The sequence below is a fragment of the Canis aureus genome, chromosome 1 (genome assembly GCF_053574225.1).
Source record: "Canis aureus isolate CA01 chromosome 1, VMU_Caureus_v.1.0, whole genome shotgun sequence".
In the NCBI taxonomy this organism is placed as follows: Eukaryota; Metazoa; Chordata; class Mammalia; order Carnivora; family Canidae; genus Canis; species Canis aureus.
In genome coordinates this window covers 108,444,981-108,461,887 of record NC_135611.1, presented here as the reverse complement: position 1 = coordinate 108,461,887, position 16,907 = coordinate 108,444,981, and the positions used below count along the sequence as shown (strand labels likewise).

At 57.0% G+C, this 16,907-nt stretch overlaps 1 protein-coding gene and 1 long non-coding RNA gene across 4 annotated transcripts in view; one reads left to right on the top strand and one right to left on the bottom strand.

Annotated features, from left to right (window-relative positions):
• Window positions 1–16,907, top strand: part of GRIN2D (glutamate ionotropic receptor NMDA type subunit 2D) — a 36,417-nt gene that overhangs the window by 700 nt on the left and 18,810 nt on the right. Inside the window, exons 2-9 of the mRNA XM_077846587.1 lie at window positions 302–591; window positions 3,619–4,109; window positions 7,719–8,338; window positions 12,718–12,832; window positions 13,131–13,342; window positions 13,615–13,783; window positions 14,182–14,335; window positions 16,649–16,774. Coding sequence (XP_077702713.1) covers window positions 3,645–4,109; window positions 7,719–8,338; window positions 12,718–12,832; window positions 13,131–13,342; window positions 13,615–13,783; window positions 14,182–14,335; window positions 16,649–16,774 — 1,861 coding nt within the window. The 5' untranslated portion in view covers window positions 302–591; window positions 3,619–3,644. The remainder of the gene's footprint in view (window positions 1–301; window positions 592–3,618; window positions 4,110–7,718; window positions 8,339–12,717; window positions 12,833–13,130; window positions 13,343–13,614; window positions 13,784–14,181; window positions 14,336–16,648; window positions 16,775–16,907) is intronic.
• On the bottom strand, window positions 5,792–16,834 carry LOC144282940 (uncharacterized). 3 transcript variants are annotated; one of them, XR_013351359.1, is made up of 6 exons: window positions 16,732–16,834; window positions 14,223–14,459; window positions 13,721–13,877; window positions 12,736–12,928; window positions 10,202–10,292; window positions 5,792–10,043 (listed from the first exon to the last, which is right to left on the bottom strand). It is a non-coding gene; the product is annotated as an uncharacterized LOC144282940 (long non-coding RNA). The 3 variants fall into 3 exon arrangements; XR_013351354.1 differs by lacking the exons at window positions 5,792–10,043; window positions 10,202–10,292 and adding an exon at window positions 10,301–12,272; XR_013351348.1 differs by lacking the exons at window positions 5,792–10,043; window positions 10,202–10,292 and adding an exon at window positions 10,301–11,259.

The window sequence follows — 16,907 nt, the reverse complement described above, 5'->3', positions numbered from 1 at the left end:
CCCCAGACAGGCAGCCTCCCTCCCCTTACACAAACACACACACCAGCCACCGGCTTCAGAGGTGACCCAGACAGACAGACAGACAGACACAGACGCTGGAGGGGGGGCGCTGAGGGCACAAAGGGTGGGGGTGCGAATGAGCCAGGGAGAGGCGGGACCGGACACATGGACGGGGGGGAGGAGCCGGGGCTGAAGCGGCAGAGGGGGGCACCCCAGGTGGGCGGAGGGGGGATCCCCACGGGGTCGGGGCGGCGAGAGGACACCCCGACAGCCTCCGCAATGTCCGGGGCCCAACTTCTAGCGCAACATGTGTAGCGGCGTCCTCGCCTAGTTGGGGTGGCCGCAACCTTGGGGGACAGACAGGGCAGGACGGGACCGAAGACGAGGAGGGAGAGCCGGAGCCAGGGACGGGCAGGAGGTCCCCACCGCCGCCACTGCCACCGCCACCGCTGCCACCGCTGCCGCCACCGCCGCCCTGGGGCCTGGCCCCCAGCGGTTCCCTGAGCCCTCCGCGGAATCTTCGGGTCGCTGGACTCTGGGCTCCGGTCCTGCCCCCCCGCGATACCCCACACACAACAGGGTCATGAAAAGGTAAGGCCCGGGAAGGGACTGCGGGGGTGGGGGTATGTGGACCCCCAGATCTAGGACAGGGAAAGTTGGCCAGGGGCCTCAGGGAAGGAGGGGGGATTGCATGGTGAGCTGGGGTCTCTGCCCCTGGCGGGCTCCCTTGTCTCCTGGGGACTCTCCTCTGCCCCCTCTTTCTCCGTCTCTGAGCCCCTTTCTCCTGGGTCCCCGCTCCTCAGGCCTCCTAACCCCCCATTTCTCTGACACTTTGCACCCTCTCCCCAGCCCCGCATACCTGACACCCCGTATCTCTATCCCCCCCCTCCCCGTCTCTCCATCCCATCTTCCCTCTGCATCCCCCTGCCCGCATCGGGCTCCCCCCTCGCTGGCTGTCCCTCTCCCTCTCTCCTCTCGCTCTCCCCTCCCTTCTCAGAGCTATGAGTCTGCTATTAATACCCCCGCCAAGGACCTTGAGGGCATCCAGGCCCCAAGCACCCCTCGCCCCAAGCTATCACCCCTTCCTCAAGCTTCTGGAATACCCTTCCAGCCTGTTCTGAGCACCGGATTAGGGTGGGGAGAGAATGGTGTTGGGGGGGGACGGGATGCCGTCTGCAGCACGACGCGAGGGGGGGCGGGCTGTTGATCAAAGTGGCCTCTCCTCTCTTCTGTGATGGGCTGTGGGGGGGTAGTGTTGGAGACAGGGACACCCCAGGAATCTCTGGCACCCTCCTCCTCCTTAGCTGGGGGACAGCTGTGCTGTGTCCAGGACCCGAGTGGGGTGACAGGAGGCTGGAGCTGGCGGGGGAATGGGGGGTGCTCACAGGATGTTGGGACTGATGGAGTTTGAGGCATAAAGGGGATCCTTAGGGGAGGAAGGGGCTCTGGGCCTGCACTCCTGGTTTCTGGGCAGAGAGGAGGCTGGGCACCCAGTCGAGGGGCAGGAGGGAGCCAAGACTCCTGGGTCCTCAGAGAGGGCAGAACTGAGCCCCTGGACTCCTGGGTCTGGGAGGAGGAGGGTGCCGAGAGCCAAGACTCTTGAGTCTTTATGGGAGAAGTTAGAGCTTCTGTGTCTGAGGGAAGAGGGGGCTGGGGGCCCAGCCTCCTGAGTCTCTGACAGGGCAAGGGACAAGGAGGGTTTGGCTCTTGGGCCCCATGGAATGGATCTGGGGACTGAGACGAGGTGGAGGTTGGGGGCCTGGGGAATGTGATCCCTGAGGGCATAGGTTCCGAGGACTGGGCCTCCAGAGTTCCCCAGCAGCTGGGGCCACTACTTAGATCTTTGAGGGGTGGGAGACTGTCCTCCCCAACAGAGGACTGGGCATCCAGTTTCCTAAGAAGGGTGGGGCAGGAGCTACCTTCCTGGGCCTCTGCAGGGAGCAGGACCCTGGGGTGCCCAAGGACAGAGGCCAAGCAGGGGTGGGTCTGGGATAGGCAGAGGAGGGTCTGAGGGAGGAGAAGCCACCAGGAAGGGAGGAGAGAGTGAGTGTTAACCCCGCAGGGGCCAGGCCACAGCTGTGGGTTATTTTGGGGTGGGGGGGGCTATTCTGAGCGCTGATTGAGCCAGCTGCTTGGGGAAGGGCAGAGGAGAGGAGGGGCCAGGGGAGCCAGGATTTGGGAGGGATGGGCACATTAGGAGTCCCCACCCCCATCCCTGGGGAGACAGTGGTCCAGGATCCCTGGGAAGGCAGGTGGTGGGGGGGGAGTGAGGCCTCTAGGCAGGGGAGGGGGTGTGGGCCTTTCCCCCACCCGGACTATCTGTGGGGTAGAGGAGGCCTGTGCTGCCATGGCAACCGGACAGGAGCCTGATTGACAGCCAAGAGAGAACTCTCCCCCATCTGGACCCTCACCCTTTCAGGAAGCCCCTAGTGCACGCTCTAATCTCTCTCTGGGAGCTGGGAGTCCAGGCCCCCGGTGCCAGGAGTCTGGGCTCCCCGCCCGACCACCCCAGGCAGCTAGCATTCAACAGGGGACACAGGAAGAGATGGCTGTATTTCCTCTAATTTACTAAATTGCTCTGGGCTGGGAGCCAGGGACCCCCGCCCCCCCCCACCCCCACCCCCCCGCTCTCACAGCTGTGCCCCCCAACCCTGCAACCCAGCCTGGGCCACTGTTCTCTCTAGCTCTCACTGACAATAGGGGGATAGGGACAGAGTAAGGGGACAAAGACAGTTTGGGGGTAGTGGTCGAGGTGGGGGGGTAAGGTCCTGGGGGTGTTCTCTCTCCTTGGGATGCCCCGCTCATTTCTTTTTCTCTCTTATTTCTCTCCCCCCACACACCTGACCCCTTTTCCCTTTCTCATTTTTTTCCCCTCACTTTTTCTTCCTTTTATTTTTGATCCCTCCTGCCACCCGCCTTCCCGGCCTTCCTTTCATGTCTGTGCTGGGCACCTCCCTGGTGGGGGTCTTGATCTTTGCCTTGGTTCGCTATTTCTGTCTTCCTATGTTTCCTGTCTGCTCTGCCTGCCTCCTCCCTCAATCGGCTCTGCCTGTTTCTCCATCTCTTGTGTGTCCATGTCTCTCGGTGGCCGTGGGGTCCGTCTCCGTCTTTCTGGGCTTCTTTCCATCTTCCTCTCTCCGTCCAACTTTCTCGTCTCTCTTATCTCACCCGCCCTCCGTGTCCATCTCCGCGACTCCCCCTGCCTCATCATTCCCTCCCTATTTCTGTCACTCCGTCTTATCTCTCTCTGCCTCCTTCCTCTCTCCATCTCTGTCACTCTGAGCCTCTCTATCCCTATCTCTGGATCTTCTCTGTCCCCATTTCCCACCTCCACTTTCCCTGACTCGGTGTCTCCCCCTTCGTCTCTGCTCTCCCTGGTTCTGGCTCTCCCTTGGCCGGTGTCTGTCTCCCTCTCCGTCGCTCCCCGTCTCTATTATTCCAACCTTTCCCTCTCCTCCCTATCTCTGCGCCTCTCCCTCCCTGTGTCTCCTCTTCTCCGTGTCTCTCCACACCTTGTCCCCTGTCTCTGTCTCCCCCTCTCCGTGTCCTCCTCCCGTTTGTGTCCCTCTCCGCTCCGGGGGTCTCCACGGCTCTGCGCGCCCGCTGCCCCCGCATCAGAGGCCGCCCGGAGGGGCCCGCAGGCGATGCGCGGCGCCGGTGGCCCCCGCGGCCCTCGGGGCCCCGCTAAGATGCTGCTGCTGCTGGCGCTGGCCTGCGCCAGCCCGTTCCCGGAGGAGGCGCCGGGACCGGGCGGGGCCGGCGGGCCCGGCGGGGGCCCCGGCGGGGCGCGGCCGCTCAACGTGGCGCTCGTGTTCTCGGGACCCGCGTACGCGACCGAGGCGGCGCGCCTGGGCCCGGCCGTGGCGGCAGCCGTGCGCAGCCCGGGCCTGGACGTGCGACCGGTGGCGCTGGTGCTCAACGGCTCGGACCCCCGCAGCCTCGTGCTGCAGCTCTGCGACCTGCTGTCGGGGCTGCGCGTGCACGGCGTCGTGTTCGAGGACGACTCGCGCGCGCCCGCCGTCGCGCCCATCCTCGACTTCCTGTCGGCGCAGACCTCGCTGCCCATCGTGGCCGTGCACGGCGGCGCCGCGCTCGTGCTCACGCCCAAGGTGCGCGCGACCTGCGGGGGGCGGGGCCAGCCGCGGGGGGCGGGGCCAGGCCGGAGGGTCGGCGTCCCGGACGGAGGGGGGCCCGCGGGTGGAGTCCGGTCCGGGTAAGGGGCGGGGCTGACTCGGAGGGGCGGGGCCTACACGGGGAGGGGGGCCTGCCGGGGGACTGACCTCCCAGACCCGCTGAGGGTCTGCGGGAGTCGGCGGAGGGAGTGGAATCTGGGGAAGAGGCGGGACCGGGAACAGAATGGGACCCGCCTGAGGTGGCAAGCTCTGAGGGTGGAGGGGGATCTGGGGGTTAGCAAGGGAGGGGTCAGTTGGAAAGGAATGGGGTTCAGGAGGGGGTGAGATCTGGTGAGGAGACCGGAACCAGGAGGGGAGAGGGCCAGGAAAGAGGGTACTGAGGTCAGGGAGGGCTTCGGCCAGCTGCGAGAGGGCCTTAGAGGTCTAGGTAGGAGGACGGAGCCATCCGGTGAAGGGAGGACTGGGAGAGGGGAGAGGTCGCGGGTGGGCTGGCGAAGGGCAGACCAGGCGGCCGGGAAGTGGGGCGAGGGCAGTTAGGGAAGTGGCATGGAGAGAGGCCAGGAAGATGGCAGGGCTTATGCTCTGGGCTAAAGGGGCGGGTCTAGGGTGGGCAACAGTCCCGGGAGTGGGGTTCGCACAGCGGCATGCCCCAGCTGTAAGGCATGGGAAGCGAGAATCCGGGGAGTAGGCCTGGCCTGGGAGGATGAAGGCCCACCAGAGAGGCAGGCCCAGCCACTGAGAAGTCAAATCCAGGAGCCTGCAGGAGAGAGGGGGCAGAGGCTGGAGCCGGCTGTGGCCTGGAAAGAGGCCTGCCGCCCGAGGGCACAGGGGGACCAGCTGGAGTGGACTTCTGGTCAGAAAGGATAAAACTGGACCAAGCCTGGTGTGCGCATTGAGGAGAAGAAGGGATAGGCTAAGAGGTGTCTGAGAAGGGGCGGGGCCTGCTTAGGGGTGGGGCCAGCGTAACGGGGCGAATGGGGCCATCTGAGTGGGTGGAGCCTAATCCCCACTAGTTCCCTACTGTAAGGGCCATTTCTCTAGGACATCCTGGGACTTGTAGTTCTCTCCTGTCCAGAGCATTCTGGGAAGGGCCTCTGGCCAACTTTCTTCCTTTAGACAGTTGTCCAGAGATGTGTAGGCAGATCACCTTCAAGTGATCTTATAGCTCCCTGGCTGCCACCTTTATGGCATACCAAGAGATGTGGTCCCTCCTGCCTCCATTGCTGCTGAGAAGTGTGGGCCACTGTTGATTGTCATCTGGGAACCGTGGCCCGCTCAGTGTACACTTGTTGCCTTTTGGCAAAGGTAGTCCTTTCAGTATCTCTGGATGGAAGAAAAAGTGATCCTCACAGAGCCACCGTGCCTCCTTTGAATGCTGGGAACGTGGTCCCCTCAGCACATCTCCACTTGCCAAGGATGAGATCCTCTCAGGATTCTCTTTGCATACTCATCGGCTCAGGACAACTGCCCTATCTCCTACACATATAACCATAGGTACACGCCTAGGAAGAAAGTCCACTTCCTCTTATCAAGAGCTGACTCTGTGTCAGGGCTGTTTTAGGTTCCAGGAAAATCTAGTTATGAAAAGGGAAGGGAAAAGACAAGATCCCTGCTTTTTTTTTTTTTTTTTAAGATTTTATTTATTGATTCATCAGAGACACACAGAGAGAGGCAGAGACATAGGCAGAGGGAGAAACAGACTCCCTGTAGGGGAGCCACCGAGGTGCCTCAAGATCCCTGCTCTTAATGGAGCTTGCATTCTAATGGACAGATAGAAAGCAAATAACAAATCGTGAAATCTGTCCTGGAGGAAAGATAGGATGGCAGTCAGGAGAAGCCTCCCTGAGGAGGTGGCAATGAACCTGGACCTGAAAAATGAGAAGTGGTAGGTCCAGCATGGAGGAGCTGGGGGAGAGTTTCCCTGGGAGAGGCAACAGCTAAGGGCCAAGCCCTCGAAGCTGGAAGGAACTTGCTGTGTTTGAGGAAGAACAAAGAGGTGGGGGTTGTGGGAGATGAGGTCAGAGAGGCAAAGAAGGCCAGATTGTGCAGGGCCTGTGGGCCACAGTAAGGGCTTTGGCTTTGACTCTAAGGTAGAATTATTGGAAGATTCTCAACCGGGAAGGGATTCGATCCAATTAATATTTTGAAAAGATGACTCTGGCTGCTGATGGAGAATGGGCTGGAAAATGCAAAAATGTGAGCAGAGAGGGGTCAGGAAGCTGTTACAGTTGTCCAAGCAAAATAGAGATCACAAAAGTTGGGACGGGGCTGTCATGAAGAATGAGGTTATGTTTTGAACAGGGAGCTGAGAAGACTAGAAGATGGCCTGGACTGGACGTAAGGGAAAGAGGGGGAAAGGGTGATTTGACTTTGGTAACTGAGCAGCTGGGTGAATAAGGAAAGGAAGATGGGCAACAGGTTTGAGGCTGGAGTGGAGGGAGTGTAGAAGATCAAGAATTCTGGTTTCGATATGGTAATTTTGGGATGCCTCTTGGAAATCCAAGAGGAGATAGATGTTGAGTAGAAAGGGGGATAGGTCTTGTCTGTCTGGAGTTCATGAGAGAGGTATAGTGACTGATGAGAGGCACCATCAACATATTCAATGCGAGGTAATAGAACTTTCTGCAATGGTAATGATGGTCTCTATCTGCTCTGTCCGGCAGGCTGGCCACTAGCCACAGTGTGGCTATTGAGAACTTGACGTGTGGTTAGTGCAGTTATGGAACTAAATATTATTTAATTTTGATTAAACGGATGGCTAGCAGCTACCATATTGGATAGCACAGAAGACGGTATTTAAACACATGGGTCTGGCTGAGATCACCAGGGAAGGAGGACAGAGAAGAAGAGAGAAGACTAGGGCACTTCTGCATTTAGAATTCTGACTGAGGAAGTGTCCAACAGAGGGAACAGAAGTCAGGGAGGTAGGAGGAAAACCAGAGAAGGGAAAATCCACTCAGCAAAGCAGCTTCCTGCTGGACAGGACAGTACCTTCAGCACCCTCAGTGCATTCTGGGAGATGTAGTCCCTCAGTGGATGCTGTGTGTATTCTAGGGTAATGTTAGCTGCTGTAACAGATAAACCCACATGTCTCAGTGGCTTAACCCAATGGAAGGTTGTTTCTCACTCATATAAAATCCAAACAGGCATTCCTGACTAGAGGTGGCTCTTCTCCCAGTGATGACTCAGGGACTCAGGCTCCTCCCTCTTGTGTCTCTGTAAACCCCTGGGAGTTTGGAATTCTTTCTCTTCTGGGGCCACTACATCTGTTCTCAGACAGGGAAGGGAGTAAGGTGCATGGGGGAGTGCTTTTACCAATGAGTCTAGAACTCAGTCACATGGCTAACCGTAACCCAGGCCCAGCTCTGTGCATCCATGGGGAAAGGAGAGGGGTTTGGTGAACAGCTAGTCAGTTGCCATATTGAGAGCTGTGACACCCTGGTGGCCACTGGAAGCTGGGATGCCCTCATCAGTTGCTGAGAGATGAGGTCCCTCTTGACCACTGGGAACTGAAGGCCCCTACTGATTGCTGGGACCTGTGGTCTCCACCTCAGGAGGCCTGACATTCCTCCTCCTCCCCCGCAGGAGAAGGGCTCCACCTTCCTGCAGCTGGGCTCCTCCACAGAGCAGCAGCTCCAGGTCATCTTCGAGGTGCTGGAGGAGTACGACTGGACATCCTTTGTGGCAGTGACCACACGTGCCCCCGGCCACCGGGCCTTCCTGTCCTACATCGAGGTGCTTACTGATGGCAGCATGGTGGGCTGGGAGCACCGCGGGGCACTGACGCTGGACCCTGGAGCAGGCGAGGCCGTGCTGGGTGCCCAGCTCCGCAGCGTCAGCGCACAGATCCGCCTGCTGTTCTGTGCCCGGGAGGAAGCCGAGCCGGTGTTCCGGGCAGCCGAGGAGGCTGGCCTCACTGGGCCTGGCTACGTCTGGTTCATGGTGGGGCCCCAGCTGGCTGGAGGTGGAGGCTCAGGCGCCCCTGGAGAGCCCCCTCTTCTGCCAGGAGGCGCCCCACTGCCTGCCGGGCTGTTCGCAGTGCGCTCGGCTGGCTGGCGGGATGACCTGGCCCGGCGTGTGGCAGCCGGTGTGGCCGTGGTGGCCAGAGGTGCCCAGGCTCTGCTGCGTGACTATGGCTTCCTGCCAGAGCTCGGCCATGACTGTCGAGCCCAGAACCGCACCCACCGAGGGGAGAGTCTACATAGGTGAGTGAAGTTGGTGTAGGACGCCTGTGGGAAGGCTCCAGAGCTTGACTACCTGGGGCTTCTCACTGGCTGAGCAACGTCAAGTGGGTCAAGTCCCCTCTCAGAGCCTTGGTTTGCTTTTCTGTAAAATGGATATAGTTGAGTCTCCTGTCTGGTGCTAAATCAGGTAATTTGGAAAAAGCACCGAAGACACAGTGAATGTATTATGATATTTCATGACTTTAAGATGAATTTTTTCCCACGGTTTTTAAAAAATATATATTTTATTTACGTATTCATGAGAGACACATGGAGAGAGACAGAGACATAGGCAGAGAGAGAAACAGGCTCCCTGCGGAGAACCTGGTGCGGGACTCAATCCCAGGACCCCGGGATCACAACCTGAGCCAAAGGCAGATGCTCAGCCACTGAGCCACCCAGGTGCCTCTCCCCATGGCTTAATGTCTTTGAAATCAAGATATACCTTACAAAAAAAAGAAGAAGAAGAAGAGGAAGAAGAAGAGGAAGAAGAAAGAAGAAGAAGAAGAAGAAGAAGAAGAAGAAGAAGAAGAAGAAAGAGGAGGAGGAGGAGGAGGAGAAGGGGGGAGGGGGAGGGGGAGGAGAAGAAGAAGAAGATATACCTTACAATTGATGGCTTATCATGGTTTCTCCGGCAGCACTTTTTTCTTTCTTTGTGGTACCTAAAACTAGAGATATATCCTATACTTGATAGCACCTCAAGAGATGACGAAATTCCCTGGAGTAGAGGCTGAATTTCAGTAATAGAATGACCCAGCCACACAGGGGCCCAAACAAGATAGGAGCTGTTCTCCCTCACTGAACAATCCGGAGATGAGGGGCCCCTGGCTGGCTCACTTGGTAGAGCGTGCAACTCTCCATCTCAGGAATGTGAGTTTGTGCCCCACATGGGGGTATAGCAATCACTTAAAAATAAAATCTTCAAATAAATCTTAAAAAAAAAAAAATGGGATGCCTGCGTGGCTCAGTGGTTGAGTGCCTGCCTTCGGCTCAGGGTGTGATCCTGGGATCTGGCATCGGGTCTCACATCAGGCTCCCTGCATGGAGCCTGCTTCTCCTTCTGCCTATGTCTCTGCCTCTCTCCCTCTCTTTCTCTCTCTCTGTGTGTCTCTCATGAATAAATAAATAAATCTTAAAAAAAATAAAATCTTCAACAAACAACCCAGAAAGGAGTGTTTCAGCTAACAGGAGGCTCTGTCAGGGATCTAGGACCCTGCCACCTTGTTGCTCTGCCACCTTCTTTGCGCATTTGAAGCTGGGTCTGAATTCTAGCTCATGAGAAAGGGGGAAAAGAGAGAAACTGGGGAGCAAGCAATTTCCTTTGGGGCAAGGGACACATCGGGGATGCAGTCAGGCGGCCAGGGCTGCCTTATTGGTTGCTTACAGGCGCATCCGTGCGGTTGGTTAGACTTCCATTCTGCTTGACTAGCACCTGCATGTGGCCTGGGCTAGCTGCCCTGAGGACTGGGAAGTGCATGCGGACTGTAGCTGGACAGGTGTGTGCCCCGGCTTGCACGCTGTTGTTTTAGAAGAGAACAGGGTTTGGTGGGAAGCAGCATCACCACCATAGGAAGCTTTGGCGATGAGAAATTGATGAGTTTGGTGATGGAACAGTGGAAGGGGAGGCCTTTCATCCGGAAACGAGAACAGGCTGAGCTTGGAAAGAGGTGATGAGTGGAGAAGACAACTGAGGGGAGGAGAATTGAGAATCGGGTGACGAAAAAAAAAAAAAATAATAAAATAAAATAAAATAAAATAAAATAAAAAAAGAGAATCGGGTGACGTGAGGGACAGGACCCGGGGACAAGAGGGTGAGAAAAGCATCCCTCGTTCATAAATACTTACTGAGCACCTGCTAGGAACTAGGGCCCATGCTGGGCGCTTGGAACATGGAGATGAATAAGACCATGGACTTCTCTTCAAAGAACACAGGGTCCTGTAGGGGTGACAGACAGGGATGGGATAATGACAACACAGTGGGATGCTTGCAATCATGGAGGTGGCCCGGGCATTGTGGGAGCACCAGCAGGAATGCTGTCTGAGCCTGGACATTTCTGTTTGCAGGAAGCAGAGTCTCGTTCAAGTTTCCTAAGGGAAAAGGGGGTTTATTGGAAAAACAAACACGCACAGAAACCCAGACACCAGGAATCGAGGCCAAGCCTGGGGACCAGCTACGCTTTCATCTCTTTCTGATTGTCTCCCTCTTACTCTGTCTGCCCCTGCCACTCCCTCTCTCTCTGTCTGACTTGCCACTTCCAGAGGCTGTCCAGTTCTTCTCTTTGCACAGAATTTCTGCTCTCTGCTAATACTCACCATTTCATCCCAGCCTGTCTACCACCCATCCCCCACCCCAAGTCTCACAGCCAACGTCTTCCCAAAAGAGGAATTTCATTGGCCCCAATCAGCCTCCAAACGAGGCTACTCAGGGGTGCTTGGGTGGCTCAGTCATTTAAGCATCTGTCAGCTCAGGTCATGATTTCAGGGTCCTGGGATCAAGCCCCACATCGGGCTCCCTGCAGGCAAAGACCCTACTTCTTCCTCTCCCTCTGCCATTCCCCCCTGCTCATGCTCTCTCTCTCTCTCTCTCTCTCTCTCTCTCTCTCACACACACACACACACACACACACACACTCTCTCTCTCTCTCAAATAAATAAACAAAATCTTTAAAAAACAAACAAACAAACAAACTAGGCTACTCAGTCACAGGCAGCCTATGGAGTCAGGGAGGTCTCCAAGAAGAGGGGACATCTATAAGCTGAGACCTGACAGATGAATTGCTCATTCATTCATTTATTGAATGAGTCTTTATTTTATGAGAGTCTGCTATGTGCCAGGCACTGCTCTAGGCACTGGGGTACATGGTGTTGAACAAGGTCCCTGCTCTCACAGAGTTTACAATCTCCTACGGGGGACAAATGAGACAAAGAAAAAAATATTAGCAAGTGATAAAGCAGGTAGAAGGTGATAAGAAATACCCAGGGTGCTAGGTTAGGTCAGGTCGTCTGAAAAGGTCTTTCTGAGTAGGTGAAATTTGGAATTAAAAAAAAAAATGGGTAAAGAGAAAAAGCCAACTGTTGGAAGATCTGAATGAAGAGAAGGGAGGGGGAACAGCAGGTGCAGAGGCCCTGGGCTGGAATTGCCTATTTGGGAGCCTGAAACAAAGCCATTGTGGTTGGAGCTTAGTGAGCTAGGCGGGGGACAGAGTATAGAGAAACAAACGAAGCCCATCCAGACCCAAGCTCATGTAGGGCATTTTTGGCCAGGCTAGGGGGTTCAGATTTGATTCTGAGAGCAGTTAGGAGTTCTCCAAAAACAGTGAGTATTCCTAGGCAAGGGGAACAGCATCACGCAAAGGCCCGGAGAGGAGAAAAACTCAGGCAGGCTGGCAGGACTGCCATAGCTCAGGGTGGATGAAGGGTAGGAGAATTAGGATGGGGGGTGATGAGGCTGAGGGGTGGGGGTACATGAGGCCAGCTCACAAAGGCCTTGAATCCCTGGACTTTGTTCTGGAGCACTGGGGAGCCATGGGTGGGTTATGAGCAGGATAGAAGTGGAGTCAGTTTTGTATCCAGAAAGACCCCTCTGGAGGGGAGTGTGGAACAGATTGGAAGAGAAAGAATGGAGGTTGGGGGCCAGGCAGGAGGCTGAGGCACAGATCCAGGGGGTCTATGCTGATGGAGAGGAGGGATGACATGGAGAGATCCTGGGGGTAGGAAGGTGGCATTTGGGGACTGATGGCCTGGGCAAGGGGGCAGAGGGGCTGTTGAGGTGAGGATGGCAGTTGAGGGTATTTCACAGTGACCAGGGCCATGGGACAGGCATTCACGGTACAGGTACCATTGCGTCGTGAAGATTATCTAAGGGTGCAGAGACCTTCTGGGGCTCCTCCCAGAGAAAGAGACGCTTGAGCTGAATCTTCAAGACATGAATCAATCAGGGTGAGAAGGGAGAGAATAAACATTTTTCAGGCAGACAGACACCTACAATGGCCTAGAGATAGGAAACCGCTTGATATGTTTCGGGGACTCTTTGCATTCAGGGTCAGTGGGATACCAAAGGGGCTTGGGGTAGAAGGAGTGTGAGGAGAGGCAGAGATCAGAGATGGGGCTGCGCAGGCAGATGGGGCCAGAACACACAGGGGCTCTAAGTCAGGCTGAAGGTCTGCGACCTTGATCAGGGGGTACTGGGCAGCGAGCAGAGAGTGCTAAACACCAAAGAGGAGTATTTGAGTGTTCAGGATCGTTGGGGAGAAATTCCAGCTAGGGGTTGGGGCTGGTCAGTAGAGAGGAGATTTTCTCTGTCTTCAGCCACGTAGGTGCAGTCCAAGTACCCACATGTCCCCTCCCTTCCTCCTGGGCAGGTATTTCATGAATATTACCTGGGATAACCGGGATTATTCCTTCAATGAGGATGGCTTCTTGGTGAACCCCTCTCTGGTGGTCATCTCCCTCACGAGGGATAGGACTTGGGAGGTGGTGAGTCCCAGCCCCGACCTCAGGCATGGGAAAGGGGGTGGGGCCCAGGCCCCTGGGCCTGACAGAGATGAGAGCTGAGCCCACGGAGTCTGGCTTCTGTGGGAGAAAGGAGCCCAGACTCCTAGGTCCTGGGGAAATAAGTGGGAACCCAGACCCATGCGTTCTAAGAGGAGGAGGGAAATGGGGCCTAGACTCCAGGAGAAGGAGCTGGGAGCCGGGGCTCTGAGGATGGAGGGCCGTGACGGCCAGGACATCCTGCAAAGTCCCGGCACCAGAGCCTGAATCTCTGTTGTCCAAGGTGGGCAGTTGGGAGCAGCAGACTCTCCGCCTAAAGTACCCGCTGTGGTCCCGCTACGGCCGCTTCCTGCAGCCGGTGGACGACACGCAGCACCTGACCGTGGCCACGCTGGAGGAGAGGCCCTTTGTCATTGTGGAGCCGGCCGACCCCATCAGTGGCACTTGCATCCGAGACTCCGTGCCTTGCCGGAGCCAGCTCAACCGCACCCACAGGTGACAGCCCCGGCTCCAGGAGTTCGGCTTCAAAATCCCTTGAAGCCCAGCAGTCCTGGCCCCAGCCCCCTCCTCCCTCGGAACTCAGGACCCACAGAGCCCTCCAGCTTAGTCACCTTGGACGAGTCACGGAACTCCTTTGAGCCTGTTTCCCCAGAAAGCGCTAACTATAGTTTTTAGCTGCTGCTTGCCTCTCCCTCCATACCCTCATCTCATGGGAGAGTCTGAAGTGGGGGGTCCCCAGCATCCCCAAGCCTGCTCGCTCCCCGCAGCCCTCCCCCGGACGCCCCCCGCCCGGAAAAGCGGTGCTGCAAGGGCTTCTGCATCGACATTCTGAAGCGGCTGGCGCAGACCATCGGCTTCAGCTACGACCTCTACCTGGTCACCAACGGCAAGCACGGAAAGAAGATCGACGGCGTCTGGAACGGCATGATCGGCGAGGTGGGGCGCGCCTGGACCGGGTCCGGGAGGGGGCGGGGCGGGGGCGGGGCCATCCCAAGGCCCGCCTTGGCGGGGGCGGGGCCACCAGAGGGACCTGTGGGCGGAGGGGCGGGGCTAGATGGGTGGCCCGCCTAAGAGAAGGGGCCGAGAGGATGGAGCCCAAATCCCGAGAGCTTTTTCTGGGAGCATCCCCTGGCCTGGGACTACTACCTCTTTCCACCCCTGACTCTCACCTCCTCCTTTCCTGCCCCACTCTGCGTCCCCCTCAGCCACCCTGCCACCCTTCCAGCCCTCTCTCTCACCCTGTCACTGGCCCGCCGGGGCCAGTCTTGCCCCGCCATCCTCCTCCATGTGCTCGAGCCAGCCAGGTTCCTTCACCCGCCTCGTCCTCACCCCAGGTGTTCTACCAGCGCGCGGACATGGCCATCGGCTCCCTCACCATCAACGAGGAGCGGTCCGAGATCGTGGACTTCTCCGTCCCCTTCGTGGAGACGGGCATCAGCGTCATGGTGGCGCGCAGCAACGGCACCGTGTCGCCCTCGGCCTTCCTCGGTGAGCCGGGGCCCCGGGGGCGGCAACGCTGGGGCGGCTGTGTGCCCAGTTCCCATCCCGGGATTGCCCGTCCCAGCGGTGTGGCTGGCGAAGCGGCATCCCTTCTGAGCTTTGGTTTCCCAGTCTGTAAAATGGGAGCAGCAGGTTTACCACGAGGCCAAGGAAACTGGAACTCCAGGAGCCTTTGCTTGCGCCTTCTCTTCAAGGCCCTGCACCGTGTATTCTCCTATTTATAATTTTATGTTCTCTTTTCTTAAAGACAACCCTCCAAATTGTATAAGCTTCAGGCCCCACAAATTTCAATTCTTCTCCCGAATATATGAGAGGAGGGAAAGAGATTGACATGAAAGTGGCACAGGCTAAGTGCTCTGCTCACTTCTCAGTGTTTACTGAGCACCTATCATGGGCCAGGTGCTGGAGTGTGCACACAAGCTCCTCTCCTCTAAGAGCCCTTGGCCTCGTGGAGAAGACAAAATCATCTCCTAAGGGGATTCATGGACAAGATCACTTCAGGTGGTGATGAATAGTATAAGAGATTAAGCAGGGGTGAGGAGTTGGAGAGGAAGGGATTGGTGCTGCCAGGGATGGGCAAGAAGACCCCTTTGGAGATCGGGCTAGAGAACCTGGCAGAGATCCAGGTAGAGGGATCAGCTGAGACAAAGACCCCCAAGGCAGGAATGTGTACGGAATGTTTGGGAAATGTCTGGAAATCTGTGTGGCTGGAGGGGGCAGTGAGTGATGGGAAGGGGTGGGAGGCAAGGGTTAAGAGGGAAGTGCAGGGCCTTGGTGGCTCTGGTAAGACAGCTGGGTTTTACCCTTACGGCAGTGGCCAAGGTTTTTAACTGTAGATGGTGGGGGAGGTGATATATGATCAGATCTAGGCTTTGAAAATATCCCACTGGAGACCGTTGGGAGCAGGAGGCCCACGAGAAGGCAAAGGTCTGTGCAGAGGAGGTGGGTGTGGGATAGGAAGATGGCAGTGAGGGTGAGGTGAGGAACCAGGCTTGGGGTGTGGTTAGGAAGCTGGTACCCGATGGGTTGGTGGCCGTGAGTGGATCGGGTAGGGATCTCCCTGAATTTGGAGACAAAGAGAAGGAAAAGTGCACATCAGGCCAAGGAGCAGGTCACATCAGTTCCCTCTTGCTCTCTGAAGTCTGGGCAAAGCTCCTGGGAATGGGAAGGCTGGGAGAAGGGACATCTCTTCCTTTGTGTTTGCTTTCTGTATATTTTGCCAAGAGCCTCTCTGTGGCTGTCTGTTTGCCCCAAGGTCTCTGCAGGGCACCCTGAGATGCACGGCATGGGGCCCTGCCTTCTGCAGGGAAGTGACAAGGTCATATTTCTGTCCCATCACGTTGCCCAGTGGAAGCAACAGGAGTGTCCCCAAGATGCCACCGTGACAGTCCATGGTGGTGACCCTGCTGTGACAGGGGCAGTCCTGGCTGCCTGTGCTTTGGCCCAGGGAGGTGAGAGCACCTGGTACGAATCTCAAGGAAGTGGTGATTGGGTTTATTGTCAGTGAACTCCCAGACGCAGTGTGAGGAGGAGACACATGGATGTGAGTTTGTCTGGTAGATAGGTCAGGATGGTGCCCCTGGCAGGGGAGTGGTGGAGATAAGGCAGGGAAGGTGAGGCTTGTTCTGGAACTGTGAGTTCTGGCCCGTCAAGGCTGTGGGTTCTTGAGAGAGTCATCAGGCCGGAGAGGAGGATGGCGGCAAGGCTGAAGGACATTTACTTTGTTATGGAGGCGCTGGGGAGCCACAGAAGGCTCTGAGCAGGGGAGAGACCAGGTCACCTCTGGGTGCAGGAGGAGCTTCTAGGGCTGCAGAGCTGGGGTGGGGATGCCCCAGAGGAGAGAATGAGGCCTGAGGCTGTTGGCTGAGAGAATGGGGAGGGAAGGCCAAAGTGGGGGGCAGTGGTGGGGGGACAGGCTGGAGCTGAGGGGGGAGGGAAGGAAGGTGGGGACAAGGCTGGCAAATGGGGTGGGTGGGTTGTGACTGGATGGAAGGTGGGCCTGGGTGTTGGTGTAAAACATGGTGAGTGGCCCTGGTGGAGACTTGGGTCTGGGACTCAGGAAAGGTTTAGGATATATTTGGCTCAGGAAATATTTAGGGTATATAATGGTTGAATTGGCTGTCTTTGAGAGAGACTGTCTCCCAGGGATCTGAACAGGCAATGAGGCTGTCCCTGAGATGGCGAGCCCAGGAAGGGGACAGATGGACATGGTCAGATCTGCAATGCATCCGGTTCACATGTCTGTGATCCCCCCAGTCCTTTGCTTGGCCAAGCCATGACCCCACACCCCTTTGCCCCCAGAGCCCTATAGCCCTGCCGTGTGGGTGATGATGTTCGTCATGTGCCTCACTGTGGTCGCCGTCACCGTTTTCATCTTTGAGTACCTCAGTCCAGTCGGCTACAACCGCAGCTTGGCCACGGGCAAGCGTGAGTCCCCTTCTTCCGTTACCTCAGAGCACCCAGACCGCAGAGAGAACTACATTTCCCAACAGCCCCTGGGGGAGAGCCCAGCAGTGCCAAAGGTCTTGGGGGCTCCTGGGAATCGTAGTTCTTTCTGCTC